General features: G+C 43.4%; 1 protein-coding gene across 7 annotated transcripts in view; it reads right to left on the reverse strand.

Annotated features, from left to right (window-relative positions):
* The window catches only part of LNX1 (ligand of numb-protein X 1), a 117,866-nt gene that overhangs the window by 45,248 nt on the left and 49,705 nt on the right, over nt 1-22,913 (reverse strand). For 4 of the 7 annotated variants that reach the window (XM_082238120.1, XM_082238123.1, XM_082238121.1 and 1 more), the window contains one exon: nt 22,410-22,903. In XM_082238120.1, the coding sequence (XP_082094246.1) occupies nt 22,410-22,804 (395 nt within the window). In that variant the 5' untranslated portion in view covers nt 22,805-22,903. Of the gene's footprint in view, nt 1-18,330; nt 18,784-22,409; nt 22,904-22,913 lie in introns of those variants that run through there. The other 3 variants (XM_082238124.1, XM_082238126.1, XM_082238125.1) reach the window with 3 other exon arrangements.

Genomic DNA, 22,913 nt, shown 5'->3' on the forward strand with positions numbered 1-22,913 from the left:
GTGGCTTGGAACGGAACATGCATGGCTTTAATGTCACTGGTGCTACTACAACCATAACCCCAGACTTAACAGCATTTCCACCAACCAATCACTATCTATTGATCTAGTTTAGACTCAGTACTGAATTCCGTTTAGTGTTATGTGCACAGACCTCAGGCTTGCCTGTTTCCTCATCCCTCCTTCTCCAGCACAGTTAATTACATTTTATCATTAGTCCAAAAATACCCCCCCCCCAATAAAGTGTGGTCAGTCTTAACTACATTTTACTGAAACACATTAGTCTCAAACTATGGTTTGTAAAGTACACTTGTTCCTCTAAACTCTAGTTAAGATTAAGTGCAGTTTAGGGTTCCAATACAACACTAAACTGTGACTAGCTGAAAGTGGAAGCAAAAGCTACCAACCCCTTCCTTGCAGCCATGGTGCAAGCCCCAGATTCATGAACAAAACACTACACCACTGTTTAGCGTTATGCTTGGCTAGATGGATCTGGTATAAGAAACCTGTGTTCTTGCAAACTGAAATTAGCAAAGATATGCACCTGTGTTACAAGAGTTACAGAATAAGCTTTAATGATTCTGTGGAAGCCCTTCTTGTACTTAGAAACTATAGCCTATTTTAGGGACAAGCCACTGGTCCATTTAGCTTAATATTAACTACACTGACTGGTAGCGACTATCCAGAGTACAGACTGGAGTCTGGTCCAACCCCAATTCTACAATTAAATCTAGAACCTTTTATGTGCAACGGAGCTACATTTCCCTCCACATTCCTAGAATTTTGTGAGCATCCTGCTAGTATTATACATTCATGCTGAACATTCATAAGCATTGGCATGCCACTCTGAACACTGAGCTGTGATGACGTACGCCATCTTTCTATACTTCCTTTGACATTTCGTGTTAACCTTGCAGTGCTTCTACAAGTTTCGGATTATATCAGGTCCCAGTGGGTTTCTTACCATCTCAATGCCTTCTAAAACCTCCTCTTAGTTCAGGGATGCCGAATTGGGAAGCTTGTGCCAATACACAATTGGGGCAGCAGTGCCCACATTTGAAGCATTGAATAGTTTTTAAGTGCCCTGGGCTTGGTTCGAAGCATCTTTTAAAGATTAGGCTCCAGACTTCACTGGCCTCCTGGCTCTAGTTGCTCCGAAATGCTGAGAGAAGCCCCAGGCAGATCACTGCAAACAATTGGACACTGTCTTTACACTTCTGCATTTGACAGAGCATGGTGTTAATAGCCTCCCAGAAGTCTGGATTTAGTGGCATTTACCTCTGACCTCTGTGACCTTAATACCTCCGACCTTCATCCCCCACTGGCTCTTTTAGGTATCGACATTTCAACGGACAGCACGTCCCAATAGTAATGAGCAGTAAATAACCCGCGTTGTCCAAAGGAAGCACATCGAATCCTGTCATTAACGCGCCTGCAAAGGGTTGGTTAAAAGTTTAAAGATGTAAATCAGTTGCCAAGTTGCCAGTGAGAAGGACGCGAGATGGATGGAGAGGAAATATTGCAAATAAAGGTTTTTAATTAAAAACCAAAAAAAAAAAGAGGAAGAAAAGACAGACAGTGATTCTCCTGACCTGATCAATTCGCTATCTGACCTCTAGCAACTTGCGAAGAACCTTTTAAAGAACAAAAGTGAATGACAGCATGTGACTATAACCCTGTCACAGCAGGGGCTCCTTGGTTTAGAAGGAAGAAAATTATCTCTCTCTCTTTCTCTGTCTGTCAAGAAACAGTAGATTTCTACTCCAGTCTTAGCCACATGACTTGAATGTGGAAGTCTCACATTAATACCGCACACCACATTTGAACAAATTGTTTCTTGCCTTCATGATGCTGTCTGAAACATTTCCTTGGTTTTTTTTATATATTTTAAATCATGATTCATGGTTTCCCAAATATTGCCCAACGTGGCTTATTTTCAAACTAAGAACACATGCAAATATCATCACAGTCCTTCTGGAACTGTAGGCTCACATTGCCAAAGCTGACAGGTCCACAAGTGTCATCTATGAGGGGAGTACCCCTGCCTTGAGTGTAGAAGGTCTCAGGCTCAATCCCTGGTGTCCCCAGAAAGGTCTGGATAAAGCTGATGCCTGAAACCTTGGAGAGCAACTGACAGGTGTAGACAATATTGAGATAGGGTGTGACTACAATGAAGCGACTTCCTAGGTTTCCATGATGGGGGGGCAGGAAGAAGGTAGAGAGGGGATGCTGCAAGGGATGCAGCTGCCGTGTTGAGGAGACAGCAGAATGTCTGATTCTCCCATCACCCCACTTCCCTTGAGCTGGAGAGTCTATGTAGCTTTCCTGCTCAGAAAATGAGAGCGATATAATCTGTGTCAGTTATTCTGACACACCATACCAATCTAAATATTTTATATTTTCTTTTCTTTATTGGTTTTAATGAAGTCTCACTGACACAAATATTTGGGGATTTTTCCTTCATTGCCTGGGTAGAAAGTAACCACGTATTGCGTGGCATTCAACTAAGCCTTACTCAGAGGAGACCTGTTGAAATCAATGGTCCTGACTCAGGCGTGTTGATAAATTCCAAGGCGGTCTACCCTGAGTCAAAAGCAGCTGCTTACCATCCATTGTTTCTCTCCACAAACTTTTGCCACTGAGTAAGCAATCCAGAAAATGGACAGCTCTTTACAAATATATAGGGGGCATTTCTAATGGAGCAACTCAGGGGCTCCGATCCTTGGTTCTTCTGCACCTGGACCCAGACTTAGAATCATAGAATCATAGAGTTGGAAGAGACCACAAGGGCCATCGAGTCCAACCCCCTGCCAAGCAGGAAACACCATCAGAGCACTCCTGACATATGGTTGTCAAGCCTCTGCTTAAATACCTCCAAAGAAGGAGACTCCACCACACTCCTGGGCAGCAAATTCCACTGTCGAACAGCTCTTACTGTCAGGAAGTTCTTCCTAATGTTTAGGTGGAATCTTCTTTCTTGTAGTTTGGATCCATTGCTCCGTGTCCGCTTCTCTGGAGCAGCAGAAAACAACCTTTCTCCCTCCTCTATGTGACATCCTTTTATATATTTGAACATGGCTATCATATCACCCCTTAACCTCCTCTTCTCCAGGCTAAACATGCCCAGCTCCCTTAGCCATTCCTCATAAGGCATCGTTTCCAGGCCTTTGACCATTTTGGTTGCCCTCCTCTGGACATGTTCCAGTTTGTCAGTGTCCTTCTTGAACTGTGGTGCCCAGAACTGGACACAGTACTCCAGGTGAGGTCTGACCAGACCAGAGGCAGAACTTCCTGCCTCTTCACCTGGCTTTTTAAAAACTTTAATTTAAAATATGTTACTTACAGGGTTGCTTTCCCTCTGAAATTTGCTTCAATTTATCTGGAAATAAATTAGTATGTGCAAATGCTATGCAAATATTGCTCATGCGCCTCTGACCCATGACATAGCAATACCCCTGCATATCTTACTTTTCTTTGAGGAAGCTCAGAGCAGCATACATGGATAACCTTGGCAGTCTCTTTCCAGGCATTAACCAGACTAGGACACACTTCTGTTTCTCCATGTACCCAAATCAGCTACCCTAAGGCCATTATATATCTGTTATTCTACTCATGGGTATCCCCAATGGACTGCACACATATTCCAAAGCCATCACCTTTGGATGAGAGTGACTTTCACTCTCGTGTCCTGTATACCACATCGCATCAAGCATCTGATGTGCTGACAGAATGAATGCAGACATATTTAAAACAAATCCTGCTTGCTTTCTGTAAGTATAGCTGTAACAGCCTGTCAACACAGATGGCTAATCCTCCCAAAATGACCAGCTTTTAGATATATAATGCTCTTAGATCTATCATAGAAAGCACTATTCCTTATAATGTCCCAGATGGGGAAACTCTGGGGGTTTTTTATCCTGAGAATCTTAGCTTTCTCTTTTGAAAAAAACAAACAAAAAAAACACAAGCCACTAGCCCTCATGGTGTCCATTTGCAAACAGTTCCAAAATTCTGACTGAAAACAAGATTGAGCACATGCTGAAGTCTTTATACCCATGGATATATCTAGTTTCCTTGGACTATTTATTTTTCTTCTCTTGCTTCTAGCATAGATTTGAATAGCTATATTAACAAGTGTGTGTCTCCCCAATTCCCCAAAGGCTTCACTTTAAAATATGCTTTAACATTTACTTTCCTGCTTCTGCAAATTAAGTCGCAAACTCTCCCACTTCCAGACACAAAAGCAATATAGACACTACAGTACTTCTCTGCAAATTCGCTTTCAAACTTGCTATTTCATGCAATGACATACTGCTGTTGGATTTTTTCTAATTGCCATGGGCCTAGCACAGTGCTGTTTTTCCAGGGAAAGAGCCGGAACTCACAATGAACACCAATGGCACCCACCAGAGAGGGGCCTGAACTGAATTCCTGTGAGTTTCCCCTGAAAAAATAAAAGCCCTGGCCTAACTTATCATCTTTCATCCACCAACATTTTCTTCAGTAACTGTTTTCTTCAGGTGTCTTCTGGACTCACAGACAGGAGGCATCTCAGAAGATCACCAAAAGTCTGTCAACTTTTGCCCCACCAAACAAGGCCAGGATTAGTCCATACCAAAGGTATGTACTTTCTGGGCACTGTGGTGCTATTAACATGATGGACCTATAAGCACCACCTTATATTAGAAGCTTACAGACCTCTACACATATCTACATGCTTCCAGCTACTATCCAGAACACACCACAAAATCCATGGCCTACATCCAAACTCTAAGGTACAACCCCCTCTGTACTTCTGGTCCATTCAACAGAGATGCACATCTTATGGGTTTCTCAGACCATAACACTCATCCAGTAAAGTAAAGAAGCAGATTAAGTAGGTCAAATTGGTATCCAGAAATTGCATATTACAGGGCAGAATAGTGACAGAACACCATTTGTTGTCATGTATAGCTCCAATTATCATTAAGGATCCACAGCCATTTTTGGACATTTCCTTCGCACCGGCTTTGAGTGGCAGGAAAGCCCTCACTTAAACACCCCTAAAAATAAGACTGCTACTCACCAGCAACAACAGGTCACAAAACGGAGACACAAAAACAAGGACCAGGTGCTGCAACAGACAGAAATGCCAAATCTATCCCCATATATCAGAGATAAAGGTAAAGGGACTCCTGACTGTTAGGTCCAGTCATGACCGACTCTGGGGTTGCGGCGTTCACCTCGCTTTATTGGCCGAAGGAGCCGGCGTACAGCTTCCAGATCATGTGGCCAGCATGACTAAGCTGCTTCTGGCGAACCAGAGCAGCGCACGGAAACGCCGTTTACCTTCCCGCCAGAACAGTACCTATTTATCTACTTGCACTTTGATGTGCTTTCAAACTGCTAGGTTGGCAGGAGCAGGGACCGAGCAACGGAAGCTCACCTCATCGCAGGGATTCAAACTGCCAACCTTCTGATCAGCAAGTCCTAGACTCTGTGGTTTAATCCACAGCGCCACCCGCGTCCGGCAGGGCTATTTATTCAGCTCTCAGGAACTCAGTTCTGACACCTCTCAGGTGGGCACCACTGCCATTCTCAGAGAACGAGGGAGGTGTTCATAGTGAGTTCTGGTACCTCTTTTTCTAGAAGAATAGCACTGGGGATAGGGGAATATTTTTCACCCTAATGGCAGCATTTCTTGATGTGTCTTCATGGCCAGTGTGGTGTGGGAGTTGGAGTGCTGGACTAGAACTTGGGAGACCAGGGTTCAAGACCTCACGTGGCCATAAAGTTCACTGGAGCAGTCACCCCCACCCCCTCACAGGGTTGCTGCGAGGATAACATGGAGAGAAAGGGAATCATGTATGCCACCTTAAGCACCTTGGAGGGAAGGTGGGATATAAACGTAATCATCAGCATCCTCATCTTCCAAGGGGCTGTGGGAAGAGGCTGGTTGGTATTTTCTTGTGAGCGAAATTGAAAAGAAAGAGACTCTCTGCCAATGGGTAATATTTCCTTCCCTAGGAACTGGTGTAGATGACGGTGTGATCTTAGGGCCTATGGGTCTGGTAGATATGCTGTCTACACTAATAATAATAATAATAATAATAATAATAATAATAATAATAATAATAATAATAATTTGTTATTTATACCCTGCCCATCTGCCTGGGCTTCCCCAGTCACTCTAGGCAGCTTCCAACAAAATATTAAAATACAGAAATGCATCAAACTTTCAAAGCTTCCCGAAACAGGGCTGCCTTCAGATGTCTTCTAAAAGTCTGGTAGTTGTTCTCTTTGACATCTGGTGGGAGGGCGTTCCACAGGGCGGGTGCCACTACTGAAAAGGCCCTCTGCCTGGTTTCCTGTAACTTGGCTTCTTGCTGTGAGGGAACCGCCAGAAGGCCCTCAGAGCTGGACCTCTTTAAAGGGCCTATCCACACTTCCATTTGCCCACAGCTTTCCCCCGGGGAAACCTGCAGTTTAGCACTGAATTGGAGCAAATGGCAACCGGGTATTCCAGGGACTACTGCTTGCTCCGATTTATTGCTAAAGAGAAGGCTTTCCAGGAAAAAGCGACAGGGCAAAGGCAAAACCGCTCAGACCCATGCCTAGAAAGCACATGTGTGGGATGGCATTAGAGCCCTCACTCTAATGCCATGGTTCCCAACGTGGGGCACACGCCCCATAGGGGAGCAATTTGATTTCTAAGGGGGGGATTTGGAAGCTTCTTTAGACCAAGTAACGGCCTTTTAGGCTTCCTCCACATGAATAGTTCACTTTTTTTTTGAATAATAAGAATTATATGTCACGGGGGTGGGGCACCAGCATTTTAGAGATGCTTAGGTGGGGCATGGCCAAAAAAAAGTTGGGAACCACTGCTCTCATGGTATATCCCAAAGATTCCTAAAAATCTTAGTTTGATAAGCTGCTAGCTGCTTCTTCAGACTGCTACAGTTCCCAGAATTATCTGGGGTGAGAGAATGAGAGTCAAACCATTTTAAGCCACGGGATATGTTGAGCGAAAACAGGAGGAAAAACAGCATTTCTCCCCCCAATCATGCATTATTTCTCATTTGAACAAAACAAAAGCCATCCACATAGTCACATGTGGAAAACAGGAGCTATGAAGCATAACTGATGCGTACAAACCACTCTGAAGTGGTAGAAGTGTGCATGCCTGCCAAATGCTATTTTTGTTCCCCTGGCCTTCCATGGCACAGGACACGCAAAGCAGACTCCTTCCATTAAGCAGGAATTCTCACCATTGTCTGCAAAGCTCCCCTGATGCTCAGGGGCACTGCATGGCATCCCAGGGTATAGATTTTTAATTGCTTGTCAGCATGTATTTACTGAGCGGCGGAAACATCTCAACAACCAATAGCTGGAGAAACCTGGGTGAAAATAAGTTTGCATTAATTGCAAACGAAAAGACCCCCCCAAGAGACTTTTCGTATATTTCAAGGAGTTATTTGATACAGCAGCCATCAAATAACTGACCTGGATATTGAAGATAGATTGCAAAGGATGAAATTTGATGACAGAGAAGCAGGGAGTGAAACCTATTCTCAGAATGTGTATCTGGTCTGAATTAGGGCTCATTATTATTTTTTACCAGTAAGTAATTTAGGGTAGCTTTTTCCCCATGTTTAGGTCATGTATCTCCATGTTATGACTTCTTACAGATATCATAGTGTATAGTGAGTGACCAGCATGTTGATTCAATCACTGACAAACCACATCGTCCAGCTGGAAGAAGGGAGTAAATCCTTGTTTCGCTTCCTCCTAGCTGGGTGGATAAGTGGAATCCCCATGGGAATTAGGGGGAGCTTTGTGCTTGTAAAGTAATGGTAGGTCAAAACCCTTGCAAGGGTTAATGAGGACATTCTGCTTCAAGAACTGTCTGTCTAACAGTAGCAACAAATGTTTGGAAGTCCCCTTGTTGGTGTTATAGCTGAAAAATGGTTAAGTATATAGAGCTGTATCGCCATTCCCCAAGCTGGTGCCCTCCAGACTTTGCTGGAGGGCACCAGCTTGCAGTAAACTGAAATATGCATTAATCTGATTTATGGGTGTACGTAGCTGCCAGTTTCAGTTTCTCTCTGTTTCTCATTTATTCCTTTGCTACATTTTTGCGTCAAGTTTGTGATTTTAAAAAAGCCCTAGTGAAAATTTATCAGTGTTTTAGTGCAGCGTTCTCCTAGATGCATTTTTGTATCCAGTCTTGCCAAATATTTTGCAAACAATTTTTGCATTTTGAACTGCATTTTGTCCCTAACATATGCATTCCTATACACGTCTTTTGGTTGAAGAACCTCACTGCAAAATTTGGAAAGGTGTGAACCTCGAAGGATAGCTGTATTTCAGTTTGCATACTGGAAGTTGAATGCACTAGATTTGTATTAAATTGAAAGCCCAGCCAAATTTCTCCCCCTTCCGTAATCTGGTCTGCTACTGGCATGCAGCTAATGAGACTTTACATCTACTCTCCATCTGAAAGTTCTCGGTTCTACTACAGTTGCCAAATTCAAAAGCTGTGCACATGCAATGTGAAATGTAGCAACCATTACTGTCCACTCTTATCATCTTCATGTCTTGGATGGATACAACAAGAATGTCCTGGAATTTAATCTCTTCTGGGAGAAGGAAATTTGGAAGGAAAAAAGGCTCATTGGTGATGGTGACAAAACAACACTTATGACCCAAGCAATGTTCCAAATCATGAGATTAAGCAGTTGTCCAAAAAGTACACACTGCACATTTAGCGAGGAAGAACAGCAGACAAAAACAAAGGACAAACATTCATGTAATAAAGAATGTTAGAGCAGATTCTGGCTTTCAAAACACACACACACACACACACAATTCTAGGAGAGCCTCCCAGGTGTTAAAAAGTAGAATTAAGACACTAGTTTTATGTGAACATGACATGGCCAGAACATATAGTCACGTCCCTTCAAACCCCAGCTGCTGGGAACAGCTGCGCTTCCAAAGGGAATGAGGCATGTACAAAAATATCAACAAATTTCATACGTGTACAAATAGTCAAAATTCAGATGCAAAACCCTTTCTAATCCAAGGTTGGCCCAACCAAACAACTCAAGAGGTCAGCTGGAGTTGCTGTACTTTAAAGCAGGGTGAGCCTGCGACCCGCCACATATTGTTGGGCTACAACTTCCATCGTTCCTCACTATTGGCAATGCTGACTGTGGCTGATGGGGTTTGGAATCCAACATCATGTGGGGCTGCATGTTCCCCACACCTGATTTAAGGGCATCACCCTAATCTCAATATAGAGGAAATGGTAATGGTCTTCAGTGTTTGAGGTCTAAGGTTTACAGGTTCAAATAAAAAAACTATATAATACATTTTTCATTTATGGCATTGTAATGATGCTCCATTTGTAAAGTTTCCTGTTTAACCTCAAACCACACCAACAAGATGTCAACAAACTTCTCTTCTCCTGTGTTTTGGATCAGTTGTCAAAATAATTTGCACGTTAGCCAGCTTATTCCAAGCAGAGTCCAAGAAAAATCAGAGGCCAGCTTAATGTTTTCCTTGTGTAGCTATATCAAGGGTAATACAAGATTAAATTTGGATCCCGGAAGAAGATAAATGAATATTGCATTCCTTGACCATTACACAAGGTCTCTCAAGACCAATGCAATGGGAAGGCCCAAAATGTATGCAAGTACATGAAAAATACACACACAAAGGCATGTGCATCCCATATTTTCCTTCTGCCGACTCCTTCCGTTGGAATTCAGCTTTGCCAAAGGAAGGAGATCTTGCAGAATGAAGAGAAGAGATAGTAGACCTGTAAATACAACCCTTTGCATTTCTCAAAATAAGAATTTAATATTCAAGGCTGAATCTTGAGCAAGGATGATATATGGTTCTCTCCCCCCAGCAAATTATATATATATTATCCTGATTTGAGAGCAGATGTGTAGTGTAGTGTTTGCAGATAATGAACAAACTAATTCACTTCCTAACTCACTTCCTAAATAGTTGGAATGGCAGAATTCATTCCACTGCAATATTCATTAATCTGGTTGTCCTTGGAAATATGGACATATAATTAAACTTCAATGACTTAATGGGGAGTCAATAGGGTACTTCCCAATGAGCTAGAATCAGGAACTTTGGGAATGGGTACTTCAAAGTAAGCTGGTTATTTGGAAAACAACAACAACTGAAAAGTGGATATTTACTACTCTCTGCCTAAACAGGGGGCCATTTTTTTGTCCTGCCTGCAACAACAACAACAACATAACACCCCCCTTGGGGAAGAGTGAATAAGGGCAATAGTTGTCAGAAAAGTCTCAATATATCAACTGGAAATGATCCATAACATTTTCTGCTAGGAAATCACAATGTTTTAGCATAGTCTGTTTCTGGGTAGAAAACAACGCCTTGAACTTCATTTGCTATAAGTGGGGCAGCCTGCTAGGACTACCTGCATCTAGTTTCACTGAAGACCACTGGCATCTGTTACCGGATCCCTTTTCTCTAATATAAGAATTTTTTTTCTTTATAGGAGAGGGATGGGTTTCAGCTGGTAGGGTGCAAAAAGAATCAAAGAGGCCTGCTTGCAACAATTAAAGAAGGGGTGGTCTCATGGCTGAGCATGCCAATATCATGTTTGGTACATCTTATGCCAGCAAAGCGTGTTAGACCACACTTGGGATGTAAGAACTCTACTGCCTCTTCAGACAGACTGTGCTGTGGGCCTGAAGGATGGTGAAGTGAGCATCTAGGCTTGTTGAATGCAAGATTCACTGGGCAACAATGAATGATGGGGAAATGTAGGTCAGAAGCTATTAACTAAGGTTTGATTTCCCCTCATCAGTTTTGTTCTTTTAGATCTATCTTATCCTGCAAACTAATGGCCTCATTTTTCATCATCCCCATCTATAAAATTGCATTCAAAACTAATTTATTTGCTGCATTTCAGTTCAGCTGTCAAAATGCCTTTATGTATACTTTGTTATCTAATTGATGTGCCCTCCACTGTACTTAAATCTATGAATACATAAAGCTACTACGTTCTAATCTCCTTTGTGCATCTGATGAATCAGTCTGTTGAGCATGAAAGTTTATGAACTAAGAAATAAGTTACGTCCAAACTTCCAGTTATAGAGAAATACTTTAGGGCTGGCAATCACCAACTCCCCATTGAATCTTCTAAGTGGTGCATGGTTGAAAAGACATGTAGCAAGACATCACCAGTTTGCATTCCCCCACCCACTTCAAGCGGGAAGCAGTGAAATGGTGTCTGGAAGTAGAAATTTCAACTACATGTTACCAGAGAGTTGAAAAATGATGCAAGGCTCAGCAGCACCCATGCATCTCCCTGTCATGAATTGAATGGAAGTAAGTTGCATTGGGACTTACATCTAAATAAACATGTTAGCAAGCTATAAACCACTTAACTGAGACTTGATGGTCTCAGTCTCAAATTAACAGAGCAGTTTGACTGAACACCTATTAGTGGAAACAATCTTTCACTGTATAAAGTGCCAGAGGTCTTGAACCAGATGTTCAGACTCCGCTCACTATGCCAGAAAGGGGAAATCACTGGTGCCTTAAGCTAGCTATCCACTGCTGCCAATATGGGCCAGGAGGAGGTACTGCAGCTCATTCAGAAGTTTGCCATGGGGCTCAAGGGGCCTTATAGCTGGTCCATATAGCCAAATCCAAAGCAAGTCCTGCTGAGTTCATGTTACTTCCCAAAGAATGTGAGCGCAGAACCACAGACCTAGGTGCAGAATGGGGAACATCCAGAAATGTTAAACACCACTCTATTTGGTAGCAGTTTCTTTATGCATAGAGTGTCCAGTCATTGCTGTAGAGGTGCAACCACTGCCAAGGAGTCAAGCTGACTGGCTATGTTGCTGGTGAGCAGTGTGGGGTTATGCTTGCATACCTGGCTGCTGGGTAAATAGCCCTGCCTACTCCTGGACAAATGTCCCATCTATCCAATGGAAGGCCATCCTTGGGGGTGAGAAGCAAAGAGGAACAAGCGCAGCAGGCACCCTAACAGTATGGAATGAAAGTGAGCTGCTTCCGTACATTGGAGGCCTAGCTCACCCTGCCCTAATCTGTTACAATTAACCTAGTTTGGCCTAGCTTTGGCGGCCTGACAGAGACAATCAAGGATCTCACAGCCTTTATCTGATAGTTCTGACAACACTGTTCTGTTCTGGCAATACGAAAAGCAATTCCCTCCACCCATTTATTCATGATGGACAAGAAGAAGATTCTCAGCTCAGTCCCTGCAGTTGCCTGTAGGTCTGTCCTTGCAACACTAAAGCACACCCGGCAGATTTTAATTTTTTATTATATTTTTATTAAGCACCCTTGACCTTTGTGATGAATCTGCCTCCAAGCTCCAAGGAGTAGAGCAGCTGGTGAGTGTTTAGTGACCTTCTCCGTCAGCCATTCTATCTTTTGGGGCTTCAAATTGATTCTCTGTGTCTTGGCATGCAGCTGAGGATTCAAAGTGTCCCCTGCGGGCTGAGAGCACACACAGAGAAGAGGCATAAACCGCATGGAGCCGTAGCAACACCACGGCCAGCAGTTTCTATGAGAGCGGAACGAGTGGATCTCAGAGATCCCTGCACCACCAGCCTCAGCGCAAGAGAAAAGATGCCTTTCTAGGTGCGGATTCTGTCATCACCAGTCAGCCATACACCATCCTTTTCATCAGCATCATCCCACAGTATTATCTACACTAGCGGCCAAAACTGTGGAAACCTTTTGGGAAAAGTGTATTTCCGAGGTTTGATGGCTCATACCACCACTTATTTTTGTAGTACAGTGGTACCTCGGGTTAAATACTTAATTCGTTCCGGAGGTCCATTCTTAACCTGAAACTGTTCTTAACCTGAGGTACCACTTTAGCTAATGGGGCCTCCCGCTGCTGCTGCATGATTTCTGTTCTCATCCTGAAGCAAAGTTCTTAACCCGAGGTACTATCTCTGGGTTAGCGGAGTCTGTAACCTGAAGTGTATGTAACCTGAAGCGTATGTAACCCAAGCTACCACTGTAGTACTATAAAATTATATATCAATGGAAAGATAATTTAATGAAGAATGCAGTGCAACAAAGTTAGTTCAGTTCTCTGTATTCTATCAAAAGTTATAGCCAAATAACCAGAAAAGGGTTGAGATGCAATAGCTTTCCTTCATTTGAATGTAGCCAATGAGCATGAGTGTTCAGAGTGTTCCTTCAGACAGTGACCTCTGGGTGGTTTAAACGAGATTTATCCTCCAGGAAGCTCACAGCCACCTAGGATACCTCCTTTAGGCTGTGAGAAGGTGTGTTTACACAGACAAGTGGAAATTTGAATCTAGATCTCCATGCTCTGAATCAGCTCTCTATCCAATGCAGCACACACTGCAACCAGATTGGTTGTCCCCCTTTCCATTTCGGCATGCCATACAAGAGGAAACATGCAAGGCAGCTCCTTTCATGCAACATAGGCATAAAACTCAATTCCTTATTTATTCGGCGGGACTGTAATGACAGTTTTTACCTTTTGCCTTGCTCTGCTTTAACTTCAGCAGCTAGCTTGATTCTGATGGTTTGCTACAGAAGCCCTGTCCCTAACTGACTTTGCCTGATGTTACTGTTTCTGAAAACTGTCACAAAGCAGCCAGGAGCAAATACTACATGCAACATGACATCAACTGAAGCCAAATGCTGCCCCTGAAATATAGAAGCGCTTTCCATGAGCACCAGAGGGTAAAATATGTTAGTGCTTTCATTTAAATTGCATTAGTTGCACTATCCATCCTTTTATATGGCAGAAGACAGCAGCAGAGATTTGTCAGAGCATGTTGCGGGGGGCGGGAAAGCAATAGAAGATAACCCCCCATATATCTCAAATGTTCCTAGCAGAGGCTGTATCGGGGATTGCAAAGTTTCTGGACTTTATGATACCTAAGGGTTTTTGTCTGCCCTGGGGCCTCACACTACACTGCTATGAGAATGAGAGCAAGGACTTGGTAGGATGTCCAACTTGCGGATCTCTTTACCCATAACGCTTACAGGGTTACCTTGAGTCAATTACTGTCTCACAGCCTAACACAGCCCTAGCTCAGTCATAGAGCACGTGCCTTGCACGCAAAATATCCCAGATATTTTCCCTGGTAAGGCTGGGAAATCTCTTTCCTGAAACCCACAAAAGCTTCTACAAGTCAGTGTAGTAGGCAACACCAACCTAGATGGTCTGGCTCAATATGAGACAGCTTCCTGTCACAGATAGGACAAAGAAGGCTCAGATCATTCCCTTTAAATGTACAGTGCAACAAAATGAGGGCAGAAGTCATCTTCAGCTTGAAAGAGGGTTCCCTGGGATTGAGTCTTGACATGCATTTCAAAGACTCAGATGTGGATTACCTACCCAAAGCACCAATGAAGGCGGGAACTAAATATGTACTGTCTCTCGTGTGAACACCAAGACACATCTGGGCAGACAAGACTTGAGACCAACACCTTTTAAAAACAATGCCCGTTAACCATCATCTGCAGCAACTTCCAACACTACCACAGTTCAAGCTGCATAGAATCAGCTGTGCTGTAATGTCCTCATTTGCCTGTCTCATGAGGTCAAGGCTGCAGAAGCAAGCAAGCAAAAGCGAGAAACCTGGAGCAAAAGCACGCAATGCAGTTCTTGCACGGAGTACAAGGGTGGGGAGGGGGACAAAGCCGTACACACGCCCTCAGCCCATTTACCTTGCAAACCACAGGGATTCACTGATCTGTGTGGCAGCTGAAAGACAATCCCTGTGTACATCAGGAAACCTTGGCATGCTTCTGAACACAGAGGGAGGAGCTTGTTTGATCATCTGAATTATGGGGTTGAAATGGAAGAGGAGCTACACAGCAGGGCTGTAGTATCATTTCTTTTGGGTGACTGCAGTTTCCAGAAGGAGCCAGCCAAGTACTTCCTTCTCTTGTGGCAAGTGGACTGGCTAAAAGTTTTCAGGACTGTTTCTATTTATATACTATTGAGGCTACAACTGGATGCACGCCTACTTGTGAACAAGCCCCATGGTGACTTCTGTGTAAACGTGCATAGGTCATAGTCATCAATTGACCATTATACCCTTACTGGTTAAAATGTCTTAATTTTATTCCCAACACAAGGCCGCCTATTTTCAGACATTTTTTTTTTTTAAAAAAAAATGTCCTTCCAGCACCACTGAGGAAAACTCTTGACTGGAGTCCAGGCATGCACTGGATTGGAGCAGTAGTGCAACCAGCGCATTTTTTTCAGGCAAAACTCAGTTCTGGCACCTCTCAGGTGGGCACCATTGCCATTATAAGAGAAAAATAGCACTGAGTCCAACTGATAACTGGAGTGATCCAGCCTCTTACTGTTTCCCATGTGAAACCTTCTGATAATGACTTTGAACCAGAATCATCTGCCAAAGGGACTTTATCACCTCAAAGCCCTTTGGATATAGAGACTGTGAGGGAAATGACCAAAAACATCTCTGAGAAGTTACCAGACTCCCAACGTGGAAGAAAGTGCTCAGTCTTTTCAGGTGAGTAGTCTGAGGGCTCATTCACACTTCTGCTTGTACTGTGCCTGCAGCTTTCCCAGGGAAAATTTGTTCTGCTTTATTACTAAAGAGCAGATGTCAAATTGGAGAAAACCTGAATTGCTGTTTGCTCTGACTGAGCTCTAGAGAGCAGTTTTCCCTGGGGGAAAGCAACAAAACAAGAGGAAGTGTGGATAAGCCTGAATCTGCCCAGTACACCATCCAAGGCTGTTTGCTCTGCTAGGGGAAGGCAGAATGCACAGTGTGAGTCAACCAGACGCAGCTTCTTCAAATTCCCTGCCCCTTCACTCTGGCAGTCATCAGAAGGATACTTTTGATCTGGGCATCTGGGCAGATCATAGTCTCTGGGAACTGTCCAAGGTCCTGCACAGCTTTGATCCACTTGCTTGGCCCTGTTTCCTGCTGATGAACCACTTTTCTCAAGTTCAATTCTTTGCTGGAGTGCAGCCAGGCCAGAACAGGATAACAACAAAATACAACAACAACAAGCAATCTATTGGTTACTTGAGAGGCTTATGTGTGATCTAAGAGTGGCAACCCAGCACCCTCTGCAACATATCAAGGGACCCTGAAAGGCACCAGTGCACCACACAAGACAGACGTATTGGGGGCAGCAACAGGTGCTGGGCTGACAATATTATTTCTGCAAATCTGTAATATTTGTGTTGACTAATATTTGGAATTCTTGTTGAGTAGCGCTGCAGGCAGGATTTAATTTTAGCTGCTGCACACCAGGCTGAGCAGAAAAGCATGCCTTTGTTGCCAAGGCTCAGTTCTAGTATATGTGGAATCATAATAAAGAAGAGATAGGAGGCCTATTAAGAGTAGAGTTCATGTTTCACATACTGAATGTCCTAAGTTCAATCCCTGGCATGTCCTGTTTCAAGAATTATCCCTTGGAGAGACACTACCAGCTTCAAGGCAGAGAGCCTCTAACTCGCTTCAGTCTTTCCCACATATCTAGGGTTGTGAATCATAGCTCTCATGCCCCTCCATAGTACAACAAAAATAAAAAGACACACTTTGAGATGCCTTGCTCATTCACCAAGCAGAGAAATCAAACCCAGCCACACACAGCATTCTAGATTAGCATAGTGCATCCTTGTTGCATTGAAACCTAGACACACACACACAAAATGTAAGCGTCCCATTCTAGCCTTGTTGCATTGACTTCTTTACAACAGGAGCAATATTTGCTGGTTTCATACCCTAATTTTGCTGCTGTGACCCAGTTCACATGCAGTTCTGTGCTGTGGTTGATTTGTTCCCTCCCCTCCCCCCTCCCCCCAGCAGAGTGAACCACTAAACAGATTTGGTTGTTGCTGATAACTGGCAAGGCGCATCCAACAGCAAACCAATTGGGTAAAGTGCATGTCAACAAGAATAGCAATCAAAGTGCAGTTAAGGGTTTTGTAGGTTGGAGGGCAAAATAAATTCAAGTCGAGGAGCTACTGTACATAGTAGCCCTCTGTGAGTGACAGGAATGGAACAGAATTCCCTAGGAAACAACTACGGGGAGGAGTTTTCTCTGTGTATGCTCTGATTAATCTCATCTGTTTGTTTTCCTGGAAACTGATGTCCCAGATGCCATTGTCTCTATTATGAAAGTTTATCTGGTCTGGTTTGATCCTGATCCTCTACGATTTGCTTCCACTAATCGTTATTTTCCTAATGATCTTTTTAAACAGTTAAGCTACATATATAATACCAATTTCTTTTTTTTGGGGGGGGGGGACTGTGTGATCTGTAGTGAAATTCAGAATGCTCCTTGTAAAGGTCCCTGAAATATTAATAGTTGCCTTTTACGCTGTTTTCTCAAAATGCTAACAGCAACAACCCAGGCAAATTACTATTTCTAGACATACATGTGCTCACGCTTGCACTCAGCCACTGCATGTTACACCAATTATTGAAATGCCCCCCTTGAAACCATATCATCATCATCATTTTATGCATTTTAAAGGCAAATTATGCATGCACTATATGAATTTTCCTAACGTGTCACACCGTACTTCACTAAATCCATTTCACTTTGGAACATATTTTACAGATTAGGCATTGCTACCCAAAAACCTCAATAAGGATAATCAGCATTCAGAAGGCAATTCATCATGACATTTACAAGCTAACTCAACAAGCATCGTTTATGAGCTACGCTGCCATATATATCTATATGGAAAATAGCATTTATATTCTCTCTCTCTCTCTCTCTCTCTCTCTCTCTCTCTCTCACACACACACACACACACACTCACCCCCCCCAATGATGATCCTTTAAGTATATTCCAAATAAAGCAGAGTTAAAGAAAATTAACATCCTAACTGTGGACAGAAATGGGGCACATTTTCACATCCCTAAAGAAATTATGCATTGTGAAAAGGTTCTCAGCAAGTGAGAGAGTGTGTAGGCTAGCTACCGGTTCATCTACAGAGTGTTCTGCACATCTCCCTGAATCTAGTCCAGGGAAAAAGACCCTCAGTCCCAAAAAGCAACTCAGCAAATGGAAGTAGGGAAGGAAAACAATGCTCGTCTCAGCTTTTCCCAGCACTTTAAAAAGAGAAAGTGCCAAAAAAGGGGGGCATTCTTGTTCCAAGCCTCTCAGATTAGGTATGTGACTGTTAAGCAGGCTTATTCATTTATTACACATACATATGTACACACACAGGTACGAAGGAGAAGTAACAAAGGGACGTCTTTTCCCCATTCCTTTTAAAAAGACAACACAGAGACACAACACAGAGACACCACCACAACATCACAACTGTGAGTACTCACAGCTCTGAGTACAGGAAGTGCAGATTCCCCACATTGTCTATGTAGTTTGCAGGACTTAGCCATGGTAGAACCAACAACAGCAGAGCCTTCATTTTCCAAGCGCAAGATTTAAAACTGCTGCCCCTTTCTCTCTCTCTGTCTCTGCCTCTTGATTTCTCTGTGATGGGACACAGAACTTCAAGCTTTTTTTATGCCAGCCAATTCCAGCCTCCCCCCCCCCCTTCGTTTTTTAAACAAGCCTTTCAATTTCAACACAATCGAGAGCACATTATGAACTAATGCAAATCCCTTAAATGAAGCTATGCTGGAAAAAAATCATTGACCTGTAAGAGGATTACTTGATCTGATTCTCAGATGGAGGTTAGATGTGAGGGTTTAAGGGAGAGCAGAGCATGGTTGGTGCGAGGCGAGGCAGTGACTTATTGCTGCAAAAAAAGCAGGCTGATGCACAGGGAAAAGACCTGCCTCCTGCACTCTTCAGAGTGGTTCCTCAGAAGCAGCTGGTACATTTACATCACTGGTCGGAGAGGCAGATGGGTTATGAGCTCGGCTGCATAACAAAAAAGAGGGCAGGAAGGAACCTGAACGTGGCAAAATGGGAAGCCACACAGGCAGGTCAGAAGCAGGAGACGTGTACTGCCAACATGGACTGTCCTTTCAACGCTCCATCATGACGCTGTCTGATCTGATTCAGCCAGATGGAGGGAGCGGGGAGCTATAAAACAGGAAGGCTTCTGATTATCCAATCCAGATTTGATTCTGGCAAACTGTGCAGGCAGGGGAGCAAGTATTGCAAGTGGATTTAAAATGAAAACAAATGCAATTAGGTTCACACCCTTTCCAACACTTGGACTTGGTATCCCATTAAATAAGCAGGCTGCTTCGTTAATGACAACGTCTTGATGGGCAGCGCTCAAGTGCACAGCATGTAATCAAGTGATGTGTTCTGCTCATCACTCTGGGGTAGGTAAAAGGAAAACATACTGGCAGCCACAGATTTCCCTTCCACATCCTTCTTTCTGAGATACAGTGGTACCTTGGTTGTCAAACTTAATCCATTCCGGGAGTCTGTTTGACTCCCGGAAGCGTTTGAAAACCAAGGCACAGCTTCCGATTGGCTGCAGGAGCTTCCTGGACTCAATTGGAAGCTGCGTCAGAGGTTTGGCTTCCTAAAAATGTTCGCAAACCCAAACACTTACTTCCAGGTTTGTGGCATTCAGGAGCTGATTTGTTTGGGAGCCAAGCCATTCAACAACCAAGCTACCACAGTATGTGGCTTGTTCATAAAATGTTGCCTCCCAAACAGCTCCGTGTGGATCTCCAGCCCTGAACAGTCTATTATTCATCCTACTTGTAAAATTCAGCTTATATTACTACATACATAGGTCCTGGGAGATCTTGCCAATAATAGCTTCTTATAGTCCCTACTGTACTGACCAGTATACTGGGGTATCTCAAGGCTAAATGCACGTTTTCCTAGAATGCTCCTAGACTCTGTCCAGGAAGCCGGCCATACAGATTACCCAGCTAGCTGACATCATCATACAAGTCAACCATGTAGAATATTTGGGGTGAGAACAGTGCAGGTAATTAAAACATCCCAGGAAATGGTTTAATGGCATTTGCTAAGGCTAAACTGGTCCCAGTATGGGCCAGCACTTAGACTGGAAAGCTATGTAAACGGTGGGGCAAGATATAATTAATTTCTGGGTGATGATTACTGCAATGTTTATTTTTTTAGCTGCTCTTCAACCCAGGCTCTTGGAGCAGGTTACATATTTAAACCATAAAGACAGTGGAATAATATGCTATAAAAAACCCATTACCAACCACAGCAGAGTACATCAACCCAAATGAAACCTGAATTGCAGGTGAATGTCACTCCCACAAAAGCCCCTACAATCTCACTGTCAATGCTGAATTCAAGAAAAACCCAAGAGAGCATAGCTAGTACCACATTGCAATAAAACAACAGGTTTTGGCTTGCAAGGGGTTGGGTCAAATGCCTCAGGAAAGGAAAGAGAAGAGGACTATTTAGACCAGGCCACCTGCTTTCTTGGGTCTACTTTCTGAGATAGGGCAGAGAAAATTGCATTAGCTACTGAACCAGTTTCACTATGTTACCTGAGGTCAAGTGGTGTCCCTGAAGGTATTTGAGGAAGCCAAAAGGTGGATTCAAGCCCAAGGCAGACAACAAAGCACTACTGCAAAAATAGAACTTGGCCCATTTCAAATTCCTTCGAAGTGCAAAATAAATCTTAAATTTAGCCCGACAGCAATTTAGTCAACTAGGTGGGTAAGGGATAGTTTTAATAAGGGATAAGTTTAATGAAGCACAAGGGAGGTAAGCTCAGACAGGTAGAAATTAAGTACAAATAAAGAAACTTCCCCAAGACTACATATTTTCTGAGAATGAAAACAAAGACAGATTTTTCCTCCCTTCGACTCTGGTCCAATCTAGCCAACTAGAGACCACGGCCTCCATGTGAAAACCTCCAAAATCCACAGCTCGGCAATATTTATCTGGGCCAACCAAAATGTCACAAAATAATGGGCTTCAGAGTATTGGTTAGGAATACTAGTTTGTAATATCATATGCTACAGCAAAGGGACACGGGTGGCGCTGTGGGTTAAACCACAGAGCCTAGGACTTGCCGATCAGAAGGTTGGCAGTCCCAGCTCCTGCCAACCTAGCAGTTCGAAAGCATGTCAAAGTGCAAGTAGATAAATAGGTACAGCTCCAGCGGGAAGGTAAACAGCGTTTCCGTGCACTGCTCTGGTTCGCCAGAAGCGGCTTAGTCATGCTGGCCACATGACCTGGAAGCTGTACGCTGGCTCCCTCAGCCAATAAAGCAAGATGAGCGATGCAACCCCAGAGTCGGTCACGACTGGACCTAATGGTCAGGGGTCCTTTTACCTTTACCTATGTTATAGCAAAAGAGAAGGCCTTGGGTTGTACAGCTTGATACAGCTGGCTGTATCTTTCCTACAATTGTTAAAGGCAATTCACATTGGAAAATACACAGTAAATACAGCCCTCATAACAGGTGGATCAGAATGATCCCATGTTGTAAATCATTGTGCCTCAGCTCCGCAGCAGAGATGTTCATCACAACCAGATAGTCCTGATCCACCCAGTGAGTAAAATATTACAGCAGAGAAGGGATTCATACACCCTCAATCCGCATGATGAGTCCTGCCAAAAATGTTATTGTGAAGTGTGGGGAATCTGCCACACTGGGGAGGCCATGTTTTATATTTACAAAAGAAAACAATTTAGAAGAAAGGGAACAAGAAAGAGAAATAATATTGGGCTGGCTTTATTCTTTGACTACTCTAATTTTTCCAGTACCCAATCCAGTAGGTATAGGTGAACATATTTATGACATTATGAGGATCCAAAACATAATTGGTTAATGGTTATAGAAACCCTTCATCTTTTGAAGGCATGATGTTCTTCTGATATCCTAAAAAAAACACCCCAATGTATTTCAGGGTCTGATGGGAAATGTGTAGCCTGTTGTTCTGTATAGACCATCCATACTCCATTTTAATACGCCCAAACCCGTATACCTCAAACATATGAAAGTCAGCATCCACACACACCCTTGTGGCACTTTCACACACTGCTTCAATATCTTAATCAGGCTCCGAGGTGTAAAGTATCACCATTATAAAGCTGCAGACTCCAGCTCTTTAAGATTTAACTAAAGTGAAAAAGAATGGGGAGCTTTAAAGATTCATTTTAGGAGAGGTTTACCTCGTGTTTTGTTTGTGTGCATAAGATTCATTCTTCTCATACTTGTGACTCAACAAAGTGGAATAAGGCTTTACCAATAGCCTTTGATGATATGATATATCTCTCTCTGGTGTATCCAACTAGGGCACAGTCTTCCATTAGTAACTGCTACAGCCTCACTAGGGAGACTCACCTCCTACTTTTTACAGCAAACTAACTTGCAACAGAACCTGTTTGTTTTCTTGTTGGGGGGAAAAGCCATTAGCTGTCACACAAAGGACACTGATGTGATTCCTGTCAGTGAAGGGGGGGGGGAGCGGAAATATACAGGAGGACTTACCCATTCTGAAAATGCTGCTCAAGGTTACAGCGTTGCACGACCTCCGAGCAGTGCTCTGAGAAAGGGCAGCTAACCATTAGTTTATCCAAGAGTTTATTGACTAATATGCTTGACTTTCTGCAAGACTGTAGGGTCAGAGTTTTGCGATCCACCGGGCAAAAGTCTTTTTCCACTAGGAAATCCGTAAGACAAATTGTGCAGTAGGTGTGGCCACATGGCGTGTCCAGAGGTTGAAGCAGCGGTTGCAAGCAAATGTGGCAGATGAGATCGTCATCCACATCTTCTGTGTAGCTATAGACATGGTTCTCTTCTGGGAAGTGGGGCTGGCCACAGATCAAACATAAAGGTTCTTCTGAGCTTCCTTCCACTCCTTCTGATGGGTCTTTTTGACTCATCTTGGGGTAAACGGCGCGAGGGGTAAAGAAAAGGTAACTTCTATCCAGATGTTAATCTTAATCCACAAAACTGCCTGCTCTTCCTGTGGGTCTTCAAGCCTGTAGGGGA

This window comes from Podarcis vaucheri (genome assembly GCF_965113315.1).
Source record: "Podarcis vaucheri genome assembly, chromosome: 9".
Lineage (NCBI taxonomy): Eukaryota > Metazoa > Chordata > Lepidosauria > Squamata > Lacertidae > Podarcis > Podarcis vaucheri.